Raw genomic sequence first — 20810 nt, forward strand, 5'->3', positions numbered from 1 at the left:
CTATCTATTAAAATTAATAAACAATTTAATATTCATTGTTTAATTTGTTATTTTTCAAAATCCTTTTTAATTTGAAAATTAATGGACAGAGATAGTACACTTGGCATTACAGTATCGTGAATTTAATCCCAACCCACAAGAGTAGTCCATCCTACTTTGTACTCCTTTTTATTCTTAAATCCTGTGAATTTCCCTTGACTGTTAGTAGCTCAGATTCTTGTAGGGAGCTTAAGCTAACAATACTTATTTGAACTGCCTGAATCTTCTGATTTTCCCGTGCTTGACGGTTGGATATTTGAGTGCATCTCTTGGTAGCATTAAATGAATGTTAGTCCTAAAGTGTACAGGTGGTCCTAGATTTACAACTAGTTGCTTAAAGACTATTCAAAGATACAATGGATCCCCCAAAAGGTACTTACAACCTAGATGTAAAGTTCTAATGGCCAGGGGCCGTTTCTCTCATGGTTATGTGTTCAAATTTTAAATGCCGAGCAACTTGGTCATGTTTATGGCTGTTGCAGTATCCCATGGTCATATAATCAAAATTTCTGACTTTTTCACTGGAAACCAATGTTTACTTCTGCTTTCTGACATAAAATGGCCATTGCAGGCAATGGGTTCAGTTGATGAAGTTCACTTAACAACTTCTGCAAAACTGTGGTAAAATTGGGTTGGTCACATCTAACCTGCATAACAATTGGCATGACTTATTACTGTAATTCCAGGCTCAGTTGCAGTCATAAGTCAAGGACTTTCTATAGTTAGGCAACACAGTTATATTTATCCATTTTAAGATATTTTTATGCCATCTCTTACAGCAAAAGCCTTACCAAAGTAAAATAAATTACCAAAGTAATTTATTAATACAGGAGGATTTTGTCTGTTACTCATATTACGGCTCCTAATTCTTTTGGAACTAGATGTGATCATTGATAGTTGCTGCCAACATTTTGACATCTGGTTCTCTGTCTCACCATACCAGACAGCCAAGAACACAACAGGGAATGGGAAATTAAGTATTTGAAATCAGCTTTAGTAGCATTTGTACATTAGGTGATGCCAGCCACGCTAGGCAGCATTAATCTAGTTGAGGAATAATGATTGAGATCAGTGGTGGGATTCAATTTTTTTTATTACCAGTTCTATTACTGGTGGCTTTGTGGGCATTCCAGGGGAAGGATACTGCAAAATCCCCATTCCCTCTCCACTCTCAAAATTTCCGCTATCGGTTCTCCAGAATCTGTCAGAACTGGCTGAATACCACCTCTGATTGAGATATTCATTTATATGGAAACATGTATATTAAAAAAAAGGGGGAAGAGATGTGGTGGCTCAGGGGCTAAGATGCTGAGCTTGTCAATCAGAAAGGTAACAGTTTGGTGGTTTGAATCCCTAGTGCCATATAACGGAGTGAGCTTCTGTTATTTGTCCCAGCTTCTGCCAACCTAGCAGTTCGAAAGCACATAAAAAATGCAAGTAGGAAAATAGGGACCAACCTTGGTTGGAAGGTAACAGCATTCCGTGCGCCTTCGACATTTAGTCATGCCAGTCACATGATTACAAAGATTTCTTCAGACAGTGCTGGCTCTTCAGCTTTGAAATGGAGATGAGCACTCCCCCACCACCCTAGAATCAGGAATGATCAGCAGATATGTGCGAAGGGAACCTTTACCTTTACTTAAGTTAGAAGAGGAAACTGGTTAAAATTAAATTTTAAAGAGCCAACATACACAGCATATTTATGTATTTTTCCTGTGTGCTGCTTGGGGAATCCAAGTATGGGTTAACTTTGTCCATTAGCCTAGAGACTGAGTTATGTAAATTGCTGACCACGCCTCCTCTGACCGGATGGGCTCAGTTTCTTAACTCAGTTCAGCCGTAAGAGACGTATACCAGACTCTTCTCTGGCAGGTACAGTTGAGCCCTCTGTTGATAACCAGGGTACTGCCCAGGCGGGGGTTAGTTCGAGGCCTGGCAGGGCCGCATCTAGAACAACCAGCCAGAGGCCCAGGGAGGCCTCCGGGGCCCCTGATAAAAGCCACAAAAAGAAAGATAAGTCAATCTCCAAAGCTCTAGGGGAGGGCAGGAATTCTCCCCCCCCGCGCCTTTACCTCAGCGCATTTCGCCTGCTCCCCAGACTGCAGGGCATCAGACCTGGTCCCCAGATCGATCCCTCCCTGTTATTGCTGAAACTGGTCTGGGTGGGGGGCTCCAACTCCCCCTCTGTATTGCCTCAGGCCCAGACTGCTTTGGCCTTCTTATTGCCTCGTGCTGGGCCTTCAACTACATTTACTCCAACTGCTGCAGGCTTAAGGCCTATGGAAGGCTATGATCTTCTCCAGACTAATGAGACAAATTTATACCTTATCTTGGATTTTTTCTCTTGAGTGCATTTTTCTTGGATTGGAGGAAGCTTGTGTATGGACAGGGGAGAGGCAGCAGTTCGCTACCTGCCCAGTTCCCTCGTGCCTCGTTAACTCACCCAGATATTTGAATTGCCCTTGTTCGCTGCTAGCTATTGGGTGTATAATCTCAGGCTATTGGAGCCTTGCAGGGTGTTTGGCAACAAACGTTTTGTTGCGTTTTTGGCCTTGGGATCTGGTCGCTTGTGTGTGCCAGCTGGCATTGTCCCTAGCTGCCAAACAGCCGTTTTCGGAGCCAGCAAACGCCCGCCATTCGCGGCGCGGCTCCTGCTGTGAACGATGGGGCCAGCCCGCCCTGTGCAGCGTGGTTTTTCCCCCACCGCTGTCCTGTGGGCCGTTCTGAGGGCGCACTTGCCGCCGCTGGCCGGTTTATTGCTGGGAAAGCCAAGGAAGCACCTTTCGTTCCCTGCTGGGTTTGAAATTTGGCGCCGGAGTTGCGGCAGCCATTTTGGGGCCATTTGGAGCGCAGGCGCTGTAGGGGTTGGGCGTTGCCTTTCCTCGCACATTAAAGGGGGGACTGCTGACTCATCGGCCCTCCCTTGTCATTTGCTTTGGCTTTGTTTACCCTGGGAAAGTTCCTGGCATTGCTGCTGACCACGAGGTCTTTTCTCTTGCAAGCAAACGCTGGGCTTTGTGCCCTTTGAGTCTTTTTGCATCCAATCATTGCAATGGCTGACCATTCTTCTCTGGGAGGTACAGTTGAGCCCTCTGTTGATAACCAGGGTACTGCCCAGGCAGGGGTTAGTTCGAGACCTGGCAGGGCCTCATCTAGAACAACCAGCCAGAGGCCCAGGGAGGCCTCCGGGGCCCCTGATAAAAGCCACAAAAAGAAAGATAAGTCAATCTCCAAAGCTCTAGGGGAGGGCAGGAATTCCCCCCCCCCCGCGCCTTTACCTCAGCGTATTTCGCCTGCTCCCCAGACTGCAGGGCATCAGACCTGGTCCCCAGATCGATCCCTCTCTGTATTGCCTGAGGCCCAGACTGCTTTAGCCTTCTTATTGCCTCGTGCTGGGCCTTCAGCTACATTTACTCCAACTGCTACAGGCTTAAGGCCTATGGAAGGCTATGATCAGGGCCTATCCCCTGATATTTACCAGATGATCTCTGCAGCCATTTCCAGGGGGGTGGATGCCGAGCTGCTTCGAAGGCACCAGGCACCAATGATTGCTAGTTTGCAAAGTGGCCATCCTATCCCGCCCCCTCATGTAGATCTGCCTGATCTGCAAGCAGGGCCTTCTTCTCCTCCTCCTCCCTCTACTTATAGTGAGGATTCGGCCTTGGTGGAGGAAGGGGAGCTGATTGATAGGGAGTTCTCTGATGATGAGGGCCTAATCTTTGATCAGCCTAATTCTTCTAGTCTATTTAGGTCTACTCTTTTCAAATCCTTATTGTTTAAAGCTAAGGCCACTACCCACATGGAAGAGGCCACTTCCAAAGACAGTTCGGCTGTAGGCCTCGACACTACTGAGCGCCTCTTTGCAGAGCCAGTCGCGTTGCAGGAAGTGATTCCTTCCCCAAAGCTATTCATGGATCTCATTCAGAAGCAATGGGATCAACCGACTGCAGTTATCCCACCCAGCCACGGGGACAGGAAGTTGTACACTTCTACCCCTGATCTGGAAAACATCTTGCAATTCCCAACAGTAGATCAGCCAGTAGCAGCCCTGGCATCTCCTGCCCTGATTCCATCTGAAATCTCTGAGGGTTTAAAGGCAGAGGACCGTAAAGCTGAAACAGTAATTTGGAAAATTCATCAAGCTGCGGCCTAGGCCTTGCGTTTTGCTACTGCAGCATCGTTCTTTAATAGAACTTCTGTGCTTTGGCTTAAGCAGTTGCAGGAGAGACTATCCCCTGATGAAGTGCGTCTTCACCAGGACGTTACTAAAATCATGGCTGCCTTGGAGTTTTTGGCGGACGCCACACTTAATGCTGCCAAGTTCGCTTCTCGCGCTGTGGTGTCCAATGTGGCGTCTCATCGCCTCTTGTGGCTTCGCCATTGGCAGGCCAACATTAAGTCTAAATGGCGCTGGCGTACACGCCCTTCAAGGGCGGGGCTTTGTTAGATCCGTTCTCGACCCCATACTCATAGAGACCAGGGACAAACGCAAGGTGCTTCCCTCTTCAGGGGGATGCAATACCAGGCGGCAGCAACCATATAACAGACGCCAGTCCTTTCGGGGAGGCTATTCTAGTTACTCAGCAGCCCCATTTGTTCCCAATTACAACAGGGGTTTTCACTAGTCCCAGGACCACGGCCAGGACTGTGGGGAGGAGCAGGGATAGGGGGTGCCAACAGCACCAGACGCAATCCCACAACAGGAGATCCTTTCGTGGCTCCGGGAACCGATCCTTTCCATCAGTGGGTGGAAACCACCTCCGACGCCTGGGCCCTTCAGGTGGTGAGGCTGGGTCTCACACTAGAATTTCTTTCCATCCCCCCAAGACGGTTCATCAGGTGCCCCGTACCCAGGTGTTCAGTAAAGCGGCACCTAATGGAAGCCGAAATACATCATCTCATCTCCATCAGAGCAATAGAACTAGTTCCCGAAGGGCAGGAAGGTCTAGGGTTTTACTCCATCCTCTTTCTGGTACCCAAGGGCTCAGGAGGATGGCGAGCCATTCTAGATCTAAAAAGACTCAATTGGTACATCAAGTATCAGAGGTTCAAGATGCAGTCATTAAAGAGCATTCTGACATCCATCCGCCAAGGCGACATGATGACATCAATCGACATCAAGGAGGCGTACCTCCATGTGCCCATTCATCCAGCTCATCGATGGTTCCTCCGTTTCCAATTTGTGGGCCGTCATTTCCAGTATCGGGCCTTGCCTTTCGGCCTTTCATCGGCGCCCCACACCTTTACCAAGCTCCTGGCGGTGGTAGCGGCCTCCCTTCGTTCGGTTCTGGTGAGAGTGAATTGCTATTTAGACGACATCTTGGTCCTGTCACCATCCCGGGACCAGGCCCTGTGGGATCTTCAGGTGACAATGGACTCCCTGCGGAGCACGGGTTCGTCCTGAATCTTCCCAAGAGCCATCTGCAGCCAACTACATCACTGTTTCACTTAGGGACCATCATCAACTCCGCCACTTGCGAGGTCTTCCTGTCCCTGGAGAGGTGTCAGAGCATCCAATGACTGGCAGCTCAAGTTTCAGCCTTGTGACTTGTGCCCCTGGCCTTGCTCTTTCAGCTGTTAGGGAAGATGATTTCTTGCATCGACATAGTTCCCTGGGTCAGGTTTCACACACGACTACTCCAATGGTTCCTGCTTCCTTATCAAAGGTCTCACACCAGTCATTCTCAACTCAAGGTCTGTCTTTCACCCAAAGCCCTCAGATCCCTCCGATGGTGGGCGTCCTCCAAGATCCTCAAAGGTTGCCCGTTCAAGGAACCAGAACGAATCCAGGTTACGACAGATGCCAGCCTGTTTGGATGGGGCGGCCATGCCCTGGATCGGGTGGCACAGGGGCGTTGGTCAGACTGGGAGTTATCCAACAGCATCAATTGGCTAGAGCTACGGGCCATCAGACTGGCCCTGCGAGAATTTCAGGACATTGTGACTCATAGACACGTGCTGATTCTGACAGACAATGTGGCTTCCAAGGCACATGTCAACCACCAAGGGGGCACACATTCCAGAGCCCTCATGATGGAGGCAGAGAAATTGCATCATTGGGCGGAGTCCAGACTGTTGTCCCTTCGAGTGGAACACATTTCGGGCGTAGCCAACGTCCAGGCGGATTGGCTGAGCAGAGCCACAGTGGATCATGCGGAGTGGCAGTTACATCCTGGCCTCTTCCAGCAGATTTGCCTCCGATTTGGCTGTCCGATGATGGACCTGTTCGCGCAACCTCACAATACGCAGCTGCCCCATTTCTTCTCCAGGTATGTGACTCCCGGAGCGGAGGGAGTGGATGCCTTGCGCAGCCCGTGGCCAGCCGGCCTCCTTTACGCCTTTACGCCTCTTCCAGTGATCCCGGCAGTCATCCAGAAGATTCTGTCGGAACGAGCGGAAGTCCTCCTGGTGGCTCCAATGTGGTCCCAGCGAACCTGGTATACGGACCTGGTACACCTGTTGATCACCTGCCCATGGCGGATCCTGGACGATCAGATCCAGCTCCATCAGGGGGCCCTCATTCATCCGAACCCCCAGTTGCTGCAATTAGCCATGTGGTACATGAGTGGGCGAACCTTCAGTACTCCAACAAAGTCATCAACATGATTCAGGCAGCCCGTCGGCCTTCCACCACTCGAATTTATGAGGCTACCTGGCAAGCCTTCTGCAGGTGGTGCCGCCGGACTGGGGCAGACCCCCTCCAGGATTCAGTGCCCCGAGTGTTGGACTTTCTGCAATCTGGTCTTAATAAAGGTTTGGCACCCAATACACTTCGCAGGGAGGTCACAGCCCTTGCCACAGTGATTGGGGTGGTGGTCAGGGGAGCTCCTTGTCGAAGCATTCTCAAGTCAAAGCCTTCCTGAAAGGGGAGGCCAACATCCGACCTCTGACCGTGCACCGCTACCCTACTTGGGATCTGTTGTTGGTGCTCAGGGCACTTATGGACTCTCCTTTCGAACCTGTTACTTCCATCAGTCTTCATCTGTTGACTCTTAAGACAGTATTCTTGCTGGTGATTACATCGGCCAGACGGATTTCCGAATTGGCGGCTCTGTCTGTTCAGGCGGATCTCTGCATATTCCACCCAAACAGGGTCGTTCTTCGCTTGGATCCAGCCTTTCTACCAAAAATCAACACGCTGTTCCACAGAGCTCAGGAGCTCGTTCTACCGGACTTTTGTCCCAACCCTTCTCATCCACTGGCATCACCTGGATGTTCACAGGGTTCTTTGTCGCTACGTGAAGCATACAGCGTCCTTCAGACGGTCTGAAGCACTCTTCTATGGGACAGAAAGTCTCTTCTCACACGATAGGGCGATGGTTGAAGGCGTGCATCACTCTTGCCTATGACAGTCAATCCCGGCAGGTTCCCAGGCACATCACCCCTCATTCTACCAGGAGTGTGGCCACCACGGCAGCCTGGGCCACGCAAGCCTCAGTGGAAGAAATCTGTAGAGCAGCCACCTGGTCTACACCATCACCATTTATCAGACATTACAAGGTTGATGTGTATGCTGAGGCTGAGACGTCTTTTGGGTGGCATGTATTGCAACAGGTGCTCCCCCCTGCGGGGGACCCTAGCCAGCCTAGTTCCCGCCCTGAACCTTAATTGCTTTGGCATGTCCCATGCTTGGATTCCCCAAGCAGCACACAGGAGAACGACCGTTGACTTACCTGAACGGTCCTTCTATGTGTGCTGCGAGGGGAATCCAAACCCGCCCACAGTTTCGGCTGGTCAGGGTGATTGTGACTTGAACTTGGATATCCTCATTGATGTGTCACCGGTCTGTTCCGGACGTTATTTACTTGTGCCTTGTGTTCTTTCTGACAATGTTTGTACACCTTTTGGCTACGGCCTTTATTGCTACTGTTATTGTTATGTTACTGTTCTTGTTCTTGTTATACTTCATTAAACGGCTGACTTTGCACGAAACTGAGCCCATCCGGTCAGAGGAGGCATGGTCAGCAATTTACATAATTCAGTCTCTAGGTTAATGGACAAATTTAGCCCATGCTTGGATTCCCCTCGCAGCACACATAGAAGGACCGTTCAGGTAAGTCAACGGTCGATCTCACCTTTATTGTTTTTAGCACTCCTAATACTTCTTCCTCTTTCTGTTTTTCCCACATTAACCAACTTGGGTAGTGGGTTGGGCTGAGAGTGACTGGCCCACAGTCACCCAGCTGCCTTTCAGAACTAAGGCAGGACTACAACTCACCATCTCCTGGTTTGTAGTCTGGCACCTTAACTATTACATCAGCCTGACTCCCATTGATATCCCTTTGACCTGGAGAAATTCAAATGTGAATCAACATTGAATTAAGTGTTTCTCTTAATCCCCAGATGTAAATATATTTTCACTGTTATAGTATTAGTAATAGTAGTTTTGCTCTTCCTCCCCGAATAGGCCACTTTGATAGATCAAGAATATTATTATTTACTGTTCTATTAAAGATCATGCCTCTGCTTATGGTGATTTCCCAATTACGTTTTAAAGGACCTGTAATTTTGCCATACATTAACATGTTTTTCTTTTTTTTAAAAAAAAAATAGTTCCTTGGTATGACATCTTCCCAGGAGAGAGCTGTAATTAAAAAGAAAATTAAAGAAATGAAAGCAAATCTAGAAAAAGCCCGCAAAGCTCAAGAGAAGATGGAAAAGCAAAGGGAGAAACTTAGGAAGAAGGAAAACGATCAGTTTCAAAGGAAGTGCAGAAAGCTGGAAAAGCAATCATCGGAACCAATTCAGGGGGCTAATGAGCAGTGAGACACTAGAATTCACTGTGCTTTCTAAGAACATGAAGACTGTTTCAGAAAAGCAACCGTGAACACTGTTTTCTTCATTAAAAAGAAAGCTTTGCACCTGTATCTGAAGCTTTACTTAAGGGAAACAAATCATGATTGGCTGTAGCAGAGGTCTTCAAACTTGGCAACTTTAAGACTTGTGGAGTTCAACTCCCAGAATTCTCCAGCCAACAGAGTTGGCTGGAGAATTCTAAGAGTTGAACTCCACAAGTCTTAAAGTTGCCAAGTTTGAAGACCTCTGGGCTACAGTTTTCTTCCCTGTAAACATGTGGATACTTGGGTTGTATTTGGCAATTCAGATCACGGTTGCTTTATTTTTTAATGATTCAGCAACCCAGGTGGGGAATGTTACTTCTTTCACCTCTCCATGCTGCCCTGGCATACTTGTTTTTCTTCAGAGGCAGAATTATGTAACTTTTGCACTGTAAAGTGCTCTGGAAACAGGCCAGGGTTAAAAGAAAAGATTCAATGGACCTGCAAAGAGGAATAACCAGCTGGACTGTGTATCAGTGACTACACATGGATAACAACGCACATAAAATGTTTCAATCTTTTCCTCTGAAAAGTGGACTGCATGTCACATCAGTGCTGAGAGAGGATTCTGCTTCATCCCAGCACTGTGCCGTGTCAGGATCTGGAATGATACTGAAATAGCAAGTGCAACTGGGTTTCAATGGGGAAGGCAGTCCTTTTGTTATCAGCACCCCACATTTCTCCCCTCCCAGGAACTGTAGCTAAGGAACAATGAAAGCAAGGCCTTAAAGTGCTGCGTGACACTAGAGAGTAACATTTATTCTCTGAATTTATATGTATAGTTGGATTTCTAAAATCTAAGTCGGTTTGTAATAAAGTACAATTTTTCAATGTTTACTTTGAGGAAAGTATTTAATTACTTTCCAGCATGCTACCCTTTTCTTTTCTTCTTTTTCTTAAAAGAATTAACATTTATTTGATCGGCAAGATGATCTACCTTTTGACTTTCCTTAAACCAGAAGCCGAAGATGATTATATTCCTTGGCAGAATTGAGGTTTCACCTGCTGAAATCGACTTTCAAAGTCACTTTCAAATGTTTTTCTTTTCTAAAGGAAGGAAGGAATTTTTGCCATTTAAAAGGCAATGTATTTTTTAAACTGCCAAATAATAAAATATTGCCAACTATCCTGTAATAAATAATGGACCAAAAATTTTATAAAATGTAGTTTGCATGTTTTCCCCTTAAGAAAAATAACAAGTAGAATTGAAAGCTCAGGCTTAAATAGGTGGGTCAAAGAACATTGTGATCTTTGATTTAAGAAGCATTATAATTCTTATTGTATTAAGGGGATGATCCAGATGAAAGTATGTTCTTTAGAATTGTATTGATTTCATTGGAGAGGTTTAACAATGCACTTAACTTATCCTTCCTTTAAAATCAATAGGATATTTGTTTCCATTGTGGCCATTAATATTTTTCCAAATGATGAACTGTATTCTCAGTTTCCCTTTCAATTGATTAAAATAATATAGATAAGATCTGGTTCTAACTGAGTTTAGCATAAGCTTTTCTTTTCTTCTTTTTGTTTGGTTTTGGTGGTACTGCAATACATAGAACTATGAACTGAAACAGAGTCTGCTGTGGAAACAGATAGGTGGCTTTAAAGAATGACCACTTTAAAAGAAGTTTGTTATGATCATTTAGCTAGCATCCAGATTTTATTTAAGGCCTACCTGGACTTAATTCTAGAATTTTTACAAGAGAATTGCTTAACTAAAGAAGCTCAACTTTCCATTTCAGTCTCAGTAGCTTTGTTATGCCTGTTCTACTTGCAGTGCTTTGTATGCCATATGCATTTTATACTTGCTAGGGCCCTAATTCCTCTCTAATCCTACTCAGTAATTCTATGTTTGCAATATTCAAGCTGAATCCTGCAGCTATAATAACAAAACCTTGCCAGCATTTCTGATAACTTGAAGGTCCTAACACTTTCTTTTGAGCCAGAAAGGACCAAAAGAAAAAGGGGAAAAAACCCCACCAAATGGAAGACATTTGTCTTCTAGGACAGGGGTCTCCAACCTTGACAACTTTAAACCTTGAAGACTTCAACTCCCAGAATTCCCAGCTTTGCTGGCTGGGGAATTCTGGGAGTTGAAGTCCTCCAGTCTTAAAGTTGCCATGGTTGGAGATCCCTGTTCTAAGAGACAGATTGGATAAAAAAGTCTAAGAATGATTAGAAACTTTTGGAAACTGTTTGGTTTACTGCAGAAGTTAAATGCTCTGTTTGAGCAGAAGAAGGATATCTGAAAAGAAAACTTTCTTTTACCTCCGAAGTTAGTAATCGAATTAAATGCATTTCTTTTGTTTTTGTTAGGTTTATTGGTAATTTAAGATGGATGCATATATCAGTAACATTTAAGGATATGTTACTCTCCTTTATACTATTTATGTTCTTTATTTTGTATTTCTAAGATTCTTGAGAAATATATATTGCTTTGTAGAATTATTTTACATTCCTTCCTGGTAACGTGTGTGATGCTGCAGATAACAAATTTGATGTATGTTCTGCAAATTATCCCCTTATTTTGTGTTTCGTGATAATTTCAGACCTGAGCATTGAATTTTAAGTTTTTTAAAGTAAAAGTAATTATTTATACATAAGAAAGAAATATATGAAATTAACATTCCTGCTGAGTAAATAAAAGATACAGAACAGATCAAACAAAAACTTGCGTCTCCACTGGTAAGAGCCAAAAAATATCTTATTGCTGCTTTTCTTTTTGCCTCTTCATTTTCCTCCCTCAAGGTGTTTGTGACAATGCTTCTAATCCCTGCCCATTAGTCTTTTTTTTAATAGAAATTACTATAGTAAAAGTGAGCTTCGCTGCTCATGTCTGCCTAATAACACTATTCTCTTCACAAGTATACATTGTAGAAGACCTGCACTTCTTTAACTAATGCTTGCTGGACAATCATTAAAGGTACATTAAATTATCCTAGATGTGGCAGAATCTAGTTAATAGATACTTGAACAAGAGAAGGACTGCTACTTCAAACGGTAAACATTCAGTGATCACTAGATTGCAGGAAAAAGTTAGAGTGATAATATTAGAGGTGGGTTCCTATAGGTTTGGCAGAGTCTGACCAAGTAGGTAGCAATTTGGCCTGCCATGCCCCCAAACCAGTTGTATCAGCAGAGCCATAGGCGCCACTATCTTGTTTTTTGCTTCCGCGCATGCACAGAAAAATTATTTTACTACTGTGCATGTGCAATGCAAAGCACATGCGCCCGAAGCACGTCCCTGAGCAAACTGGCAGTAGCAGAAGCCAGAAGCCACCCCTGGATAATATATCTTTGCTAACATCTATTGATCATCTGGATTGTTACAGGAAAACATATAAATAAAGCAATAGATAAATTTATTGATTGTCTGGATTGTTGTAGTAGCTTTTAACATGAAGCTGGATTAAATCTTCTTTCCTTCCTTTGTTAACCCGGAAGCTGAAAATCTTGAAGGATTCCAAAACAGATCAAATATTTATTTGGTTAGCTGAAGGGCCGTCTTTTCCTGGTCACGTCTACCGACCCACCAGAGTCGGCAGGCAGGGTATGTTGCATGTCCCTGTCCTAAGAGGCACATTTGGCAGGATCCAGAAGAAGAGCCATCTCCATGGTGACTCCCTTCCTTTGGAACATCATTCTTGCACAGATTAGATTGGCCTTCACTTTGATACTCTTTCACTAGGCCCTCAAGACCCTAGTTTTGCCAGTGGGCTGGGGGAACCCAGAATGTGATGGAGCCCATCAAGTGGCTTGTCCGATTCATTGGTGTTACCAGGGAATGGTGGGGGAAGGCTTATTGATTTTTATTGTTTGTATATTGGGTGTTTATTTTTGTAAGCTGCCCAGAGTCATTGACCACAAGTGGGCAGCTCTGCACATTTTCTTAAGTAAATAAAATAAGTGTACCTACAACCAAGCTGTATCCAGACTACTAGAAAAAATACTACTGTATTTTTCAGAGTATGACACACCGGAGTATAAGACACCCCAAGATTTTGAAGAGATAAATTTTAAAAAATATTTTTGCATTCTGCACGTTTCTTTTTTGTGAAAAATGGGGCATTCAGAGGGTTTGGGAGGCCTGCAAAGTGCTCCTGGGGCTGGGGGGGGGGGCAAAAATGAGCAAAAAATGGTTTTTCACCATTTTTACCCTCCCCAGCCCCCAGGAGCACTTTGCCAGCCTCCCAAACCCAGTGCACATCCATTTTTGCGAAGAGGGTGAAGTTTCAGGAGGCCGAAAAATGTGTATTCAGTGTATGTCGCGCCCAGATTTTCACCCTCTTTTTTGGGGATGGGGGGAAAGGGTGTGTCTTAGACTCCAAAAAATACGATAACTGGAGATGAAAGAAGTAAAACTGAAAGAAGATTAGCAATCCCTGCCTCAAAAGATTGAGGTCCTTCTCCATTGCTCTCTTGCACAGGATTCATCTCTAATGAGCTTCTTAACCTTCACTTTTGTACTGGGAACATTTTTGTATTTTGGTTGTTGAGTAAACCTTTACAAGATTCCCAATATCTATAAAGTAAAACTTTTAATGATACAGATCTGACTCAAGATACCTATTGAGAAAAGCACTAGTGCCAGCATTTAGACTTATATACCGCTTCATAGTGCTTTACAACCCTTTCTAGCCAGTTTACAGAGTCAGCATATTGCTCCCAACAATCTGGGCCCACATTTTACCTGATCTTGGAAGAATGGAAGGCTGAGTGAATCTTGAGTTGGTCAGAATCAAATTGCTGGCAGCAGTCAGCAGAAATAGCCTGCAGTACTGCATTCTAACCACTGTGCCACCATGGCGCTTGAGGGAACCCATGTAACTCAGCAAATCCCACAGGTTGTCCAGCTAAAATATCTGGAAGAATAATTACTTGCCAAACAATTCTATGCACTGGCACTAGTTGATGTGTCTTTCCCTTTTTTAAATATGAGCTTTGTTGCTTTTATTCTTGCATGTTTCCTGAACTAAGGCAGAAATGGCTAAAAAAATGAAAGATTTACCTCTGCTGCTAATCTTTCATTAGCCTCGTGTGTTAATTAAAACAGTTGTGAAATTTAAAATCCAAACAGACTCCTTAAATTACTATTTAACTTTTAAATCTTTTTGTCCAAAGGCAGTGGTTGACATTTTGCGGTTATTCAACTTAAAGTATAGAGGACAAATCTTTAGCGAGGATATGTTATTTACAAAGACACAGGGTGACCTCTGCCTTACTGTCTGGCATCTGTACTTTGGCTTACTCACTGGATTAGGTCCTTGACATAAAAATAATTTGTCAGATCCAGTGAGACAGTATTAAATAACAGCAGTTTCCAGAGTGCTACCAATTCAGTGAGACACTATCAAATAACAGCAGTTTCCAGAGTGCTATCAAGCAAGCATCTGCAGTGAAGAATGATTTGCATAACTAGCAGTTAAGGTTTTGAATCTTTTCTGTCAATGGCCAATTTAGGAAACTACTTTCATTATAATGTTCTCAAGCAAGAGAAAAAACATGTTTGTTTATATATCTTTACATAAGAGTCCACTTGGGTCAGTGGTGGGTTCCAGATTCTGTTCCAACCGGTACGGTTGGAATGGCCCCAGCGTCACCCACATGCAAGCACGCAGCACGCGCATGCGTTGTAGCTGGAAGAGATGCTTCCGCAAGCCTCCGCAATGCTCCAGCAGCTCGGTGGAATGTCACACAGGCGCTGTATGCGCCATGCATGTGTGTGGAAGCGCCGACAGCTTTAAAACACAGTAAGGAGCTCAGGTGGCCCTCCAGAGCACCGTACCGGAATGGTGCCGGTGCTCTGGGCAGTTTCTGGTACGCCCTCCGGTATGCTCCTACCAGAGCATACCACCTGCAACCCATCACTGACTTGGATGTATACATTTAATTATATATACAACCCATCGAGCCCTAAAAATGAATTTAGTCATGCCCTGTTCTGGGAATTAATAAGTGAAGCTGCCTGTTATAAATTTAATAATGTGGGATCTGAGATTTTAAGAAAATTCTGCCTTGAAGTTACATTTGTTAATGTTCCTTCTGGATACTTCTTTAGTATCAACCATATTTATGTGGCCAAATCATACTCAGTTAATGACTCTTCTTGATTTTATTGTATTTGTGTGATACTGGAACAATATCTATTTGGATGTCTGTGATTCGGCCCTGAAAATGTGCTGTCCAACAATCTCTTGTATGTAAGAAGAGGCATTCTTGTAAGAGACTTTTGTGGGTGTAAATTATGCAGTACCCATAACATATTAAGCATTGAAATTTATTTTTTTAATTGTTAATTATTGATTCTTTCATATGAACTTTTAGAAAAGACTATTATGCAATAACTAATTATTTCAATAAACTTGCTATCCTTATCATTTATATGATTCTGTGAAGGTAACAGTAGAAGGTGCAAGTCACCTGGAAGACAATCGTAATATGCATCTTTCTCATGGTAAGCCCCTCCCCCTTCCAAACACGTCAGGTAGTCACCTTAGAAAGATGTCAAAATATGTATTCATAACTTGTTTATATTCTCCTGTTGTCTTCATAATGCTGTGACAATCAAGACAGAAAAGAAGTAAGAAAACTTACAAAATCTAGTGAAGTTATGCTGATTCCTGGTGGAAGTGCTGCTGTGTTGCCAATAATTTCAGAACCCTGAGATAACCTACAATGGTTAGTTTTGAATGGACATTTGGTATTTAGGGTTAGGATTAACTTGAGTCTATTGAAGCTGACCCCATAACGGACAAAAAATTAAATGAAAAGGAAGGAAACTAAGTCAGTATACTGAGAAATTCTCAAAAATGCTCACTTTTACACATTTTAGTTCCTGTTTTTGTAAAGCCATATTCCAGAACAAACTATATTCCTAAATTAAAGCAGTTTAAATTCAAATCCTCTTTATGCCTGGGTCCTGTGGCTTTAAACTTTGGTTTATTGGTCAAAAAGGAATAAATGGCAGAGCTATTTTGGAGGTTGTAATGTATCAATTGCATGTAATCCTGATATTTCATTTTGTACATCTGGGTGTCAGATCTTTTTGCATGAAAGATGCTGAAGCACTACAATATGTTTGTACTTTTTCAATTTTTCCTTAAATAACGTCCCAGAAAAATATTCTCTCTACATTTGGAGGCATAAACAAAAAAGCCAGTTTCCGTTTGTACTATGGATTTTTGAAGTTTGTGATTGATTTGTTGGTGTATATAACTTTATTGACAAGTATTGTTAGACAATGAATGCAATAAAAAAAAACTTTAAAACTCATCAACGTGGAGGGAAGATGGCGACTCAGACTTCAAGCAGCTGAGTCGCAGCACTTTTACATCTCGGACGCCTCTTCCCTAGCCAGCCTGTTTGAACTTGTTCGCGCTGAAGGATTAACGATCCCTGATGAGCCCCAGTGACTGGTGAGCCTGGAGGGTTTTAGTTTTAATCAGCATCTCTTTTAAGAAGGAAGCGCTGGAAGCTTATTGAGACCTTAAGCTTTGACTGTGTTTGTTACTGCCTCAGACGCTCCCCCCCCCTTTTGGCTCTTTAAAGAAGGAAGCGCTGGAAGCTTATTGAGACCTTAAGCTCTGACTGTGTTTGTTACTGCCTCAGACGCTCCCCCCCCCTTTGGCTCTTTAAAGAAGGAAGCGCTGGAAGCTTATTGAGACCTTAAGCTCTGACTGTGTTTGTTACTCCCTCAGACGCTTCCCCCCCCCCTCGGTTCTATCTTGCTCACCCAGCTATTTGCTGTCTGCCCTTTGATTGACTGGTGTGCTTACTAGGGTGGGGAAGAAGACGGCCCTCTAAACTCCCTGAACTGAGCTCTGTGTCACTGCGGCCTCTCCGGACATTGCCCTTTGCATCCCGCTCCAGCCACTAGGGATTGTGGCTGAGTTGGTGTGAGAGTAATGGGAGATGGCGACCATGGTGGCAGAGACTGGGCTCCAAAAACATCAGCACTTCCCGCCTCCTCTGCTAAAGTGGCTCAGGCTAGTTTCAAACCTTGGCCCCCTGGATTGGGACACTTATTCACCGTCAAGACTGCCATTTATGAATTGCTGGACTTCCTACTTTTTACATCCTGCCCTGCCTGCATACGGCCGCCTTGTATACTATCCATTCTTGATTGGACGGCCAAGGACGCTTTCCCAGGACATAGGAGGAGAGAGAAACGGAGTATCTCTCCCCCCCCTTTTTTTCATATTGTTATACATCTAATTGCGCAATTTTTTTAAATAGTATGATGAGTGTATGGGACTGGTTGTGATTGAATGAATGGCCCACTTTTATTATCATATTGCTGTAAATTTTTGTGTTTTTTAACTTCTACGTGGGGACTGGTTGGGGGAGTGCATGGGTATGTATGATTCGGAGGACCTGCCGGGAGACGCGGGGGCCATGGGGATGGTTGAGGGGACCAGAGACACGGGAGAGGGTCGGGGTATTACGGTCGTAACAGGGAGGGGCAGATACGGCGGGGACTTTAGGGCAGGCCATTACCGGGGAAGGAGGGTTCGCTACATTACAGAGATCCCTCCTTCCGGCCCTATGAGTCCCACTCCGAGACCAGATGGCGCAAGTGATCAGGACCCTGGACTCAGGCTGCTGTCGCTAAATGCCAGGTCTGTAGTACATAAAGCTCCTCTCGTCCGGGACTTAATTTTAGACGAGAGGGCAGACCTGGCATGTATTACTGAAACCTGGCTGGGCCCAGAGGGAGGAGTCCCCCTTGTAGAGCTGTGCCCAGAAGGATTTCAGGTGCTGCACCAGCCGAGAGCCCAGGGAAGGGGTGGGGGTGTGGCCGTTGTTATCCGGGAGTCGTTAGTTCCTCGTAGGGTCCCTGCTCCGGAGCTTGTCGGGTGTGAGTCTCTGCTGATAAAGTTGGACCTCAAGGGTCAAGTGGGTCTGCTGTTAACGTACCTGCCTCCCAACAGCGTTGCAGCAGCCCTCCCCTCGCTCCTCGAGTCGGTAGCCGAGCTGGCAATTGAGTTCCCTAGGTTGATGGTCCTGGGGGACTTTAATTTGCCGTCGCTCGGTGAAAACTCTGACGGGGCGCAGGAGTTCATGGCTTCCATGACGGCCATGGGCTTGACCCAAGTAATTCGGGGCCCGACCCATTCGGCGGGGCACACGCTCGACCTCGTATTCCTCTCGGAGCAGTGGATTTGTGATCTTGGTCTGAGGGGTAATGACATCATACCCCTGTCGTGGACAGACCACTGCCTACTGAGGCTCGACTTCCGGAGGCCAAACCCCCACTGTAGGGAGGAGGAACCGACCAGGTGGTTCCGCCCCAGGCGACTCATGGAACCATTAAGGTTCCAGACGGAACTTGGGGTCATTCCTGATTCTTTCGCCCACAATCCGGTAGAGACTTTGGCTGCTGCCTGGCATTCGGCAGCATCAGAGGCCCTCGACCGGATTGCGCCACTACGGCCCCTCCGAGGCGGCGGATCCCGGAGACCTCCTTGGTTCACCGAGGAACTCCGGGAGATGAAGCGCCGGAGGAGATGCCTAGAGCACCGATGGAGGTCCAATAAGTCCGAATCGAACCGAGCAATGGTAACCACCTGCACCAAGGAATACACCAGAGCGCTTAGGGCAGCGAAAAGATCCCATATAGCCACCTTGGTTGCGTCCGCTGAGTCCCGCCCAGCCGCCCTGTTTAAGATAACCCGCTCCCTATTAAATAAAAGGGAGGCGGGGGAACCCTTACAGGGCAGAGCTGAGGATTATGCCCAATTCTTAGCGGACAAAATTGCTCGGTTTCGGTCGGACTTGGACTCCACCCCTGCAGTTCCAGCCGAGGCACAAGAGGATCAGATGGAACACCCCTGGGTTGAGTTTCAGGATGTTACCCCCGGGGATGTGGACAAGGCCATGAGGGCTGTGAGTGCCTCCACCTGCGTACTGGACCCGTGTCCCTCATGGCTGGTTACCAGCAGCAGTGAGGTGACACGAGGCTGGATCCAGGCGGTCGTGACCGCCTCTCTTCGGGAGGGGAACTTCCCCGCCGCACTGAAAGCGGCGGTGGTGAGACCCCTCCTAAAGAAGCCATCTTTGGATCCAGCTGTCCTTAATAACTATCGTCCAGTCTCCAACCTTCCCTTTCTTGGGAAGGTTGTTGAGAAGGTGGTGGCCTTTCAGCTCCAGCGGTCCTTGGAGGAAGCAAACTATCTCGACCCCTTCCAGTCAGGCTTCAGACCCGGTTACAGCACTGAAACCGCTTTGGTCGCATTGACTGATGATCTATGGAGAGCCAGAGATGGAGGACATTCCTCCATCCTGGTTCTCCTTGACCTCTCAGCGGCTTTCGATACCATCGACCATGGTATCCTTCTGCGACGACTGCGGGAGGTGGGGGTGGGAGGCACCGTGTTGCGGTGGTTCTCTTCCTACCTCTCGGACAGGTCGCAGTCGGTGTTAGTGGGGGGGCAGAGATCGTCCCCTAGGCCCCTAACATATGGGGTGCCTCAGGGCTCGGTCTTATCCCCCCTACTATTCAACATCTACATGAAACCGCTGGGAGAGATCATCCGCAGGCACGGGATTAGATACCATCAATATGCGGACGATACTCAACTGTATCTGTCCGCCCCGTGCCAACTCAATGAAGCGGCAGACGTGATGAGCCGGGGTCTGGAGGCGGTTATGGACTGGATGAGGGCTAACAAGCTTGTGCTCAACCCAGAAAAGACCGAGTGGCTGTTGTGTTTCCCTCCCAAGGATTCCACCAATATTCCATCTCTCAGGCTGGGGGGTCAAACTTTATACCCCTCAGAGAGGGTCCGCAACTTGGGAGTCCTCCTAGATCCACAGCTATCATTCGACCACCATTTGACGGCTGTGGCTAGGGGGGCATTCGCCCAGGTACGCCTGGTGCGCCAGTTGCGACCCTACCTGAATCGGGAGGCACTCACAACAGTCACTCGGGCCCTCGTGACCTCTAGGCTGGAATACTGCAATGTGCTCTACATGGGGCTGCCCTTGAAGAGCATCCGGCGTCTTCAGCTAGTGCAGAACGCAGCCGCGCGAGCGATAGTGGGTGCACCGCGGTTCACCCACATTACACCTATCCTCCGCGAGCTGCGCTGGCTGCCTGTCGACTTCCGGGTGCGCTTCAAGGTGCTGTTAATCACCCATAAAGCCCTACATGGTAGTGGATCTGGATACTTGAGAGACCGCCTTCTGCCAATTACCTCCCTGCGACCAATAAGATCACACAGATTGGGCCTCCTCCGTATTCCATCGGCCAGCCAGTGTCGGCTGGCAACTACAAGGAGGAGGGCCTTCTCAGTAGTCGCCCCGACCCTTTGGAACGAACTCCCCGTGGAGATTCGTACCCTCACCACCGTCCAGGCCTTCCGCGCAGCCTTGAAGAACTGGCTAGCCCGTCAGGCCTGGGGATGAAGATAGTTGCCCCTCCCGAATGATGAATGCATGTTGGTTACTGTTTTTATTATATGTGTCTTTGTTATTGTCTGTATCTCCCCTTCCCCGATTTTGTGTGAGCCGCCCTGAGTCCCCTCAGGGAAAAGGGCGGCCTACAAATCTCAATAAAATCACAAAATCACAAAAATCATCAGCTGAATTGGTCATTTTGAAGTGTATAGTCATCATCTTACCCAAGTTACAGAAATAATCCAGGCTGAAATGTAGGTAATTCTATCCATAATGGAAAAGAAAATGAACTTCAATCTTGAGCTAAAAGCATGCTGCTCCTCCAGGAATTCTTGCCTTTTTTTTTCTTCAGAAAATGTCTACAATCTTTTAGGATTTGTGGGTAAAAATCATGCCCCATTCCCATGAAATTTTTGGAGGTTCTAGTTTGCCTCCATACCTCCAAGAATTGGACAACAGTGTGTGCTTTCTAGATTAATTGTTGGAGCTTTTTGAATGCTGGCATGTCACCCAACATGTGGCATGATACTTTTGACA

At 46.1% G+C, this 20810-nt stretch overlaps 1 protein-coding gene across 2 annotated transcripts in view; it reads left to right on the plus strand.

Moving 5' to 3' along the window:
- Positions 1-8958, plus strand: part of PPP1R9A (protein phosphatase 1 regulatory subunit 9A) — a 99296-nt gene extending 90338 nt beyond the window's left edge. For both annotated transcript variants that reach the window (XM_014060119.2, XM_014060120.2), the window contains one exon: positions 8593-8958. In XM_014060119.2, coding sequence (XP_013915594.2) covers positions 8593-8805 — 213 coding nt within the window. In that variant the 3' untranslated portion in view covers positions 8806-8958. The remainder of the gene's footprint in view (positions 1-8592) is intronic.
- Positions 8959-20810: the final 11852 nt, after the last annotated feature.

Source organism: Thamnophis sirtalis, unplaced genomic scaffold (assembly GCF_051295495.1).
Source record: "Thamnophis sirtalis isolate CommonGarterSnake01/CBP01778 unplaced genomic scaffold, rThaSir2_p1.2 scaffold_4, whole genome shotgun sequence".
Taxonomy (NCBI): Eukaryota; Metazoa; Chordata; class Lepidosauria; order Squamata; family Natricidae; genus Thamnophis; species Thamnophis sirtalis.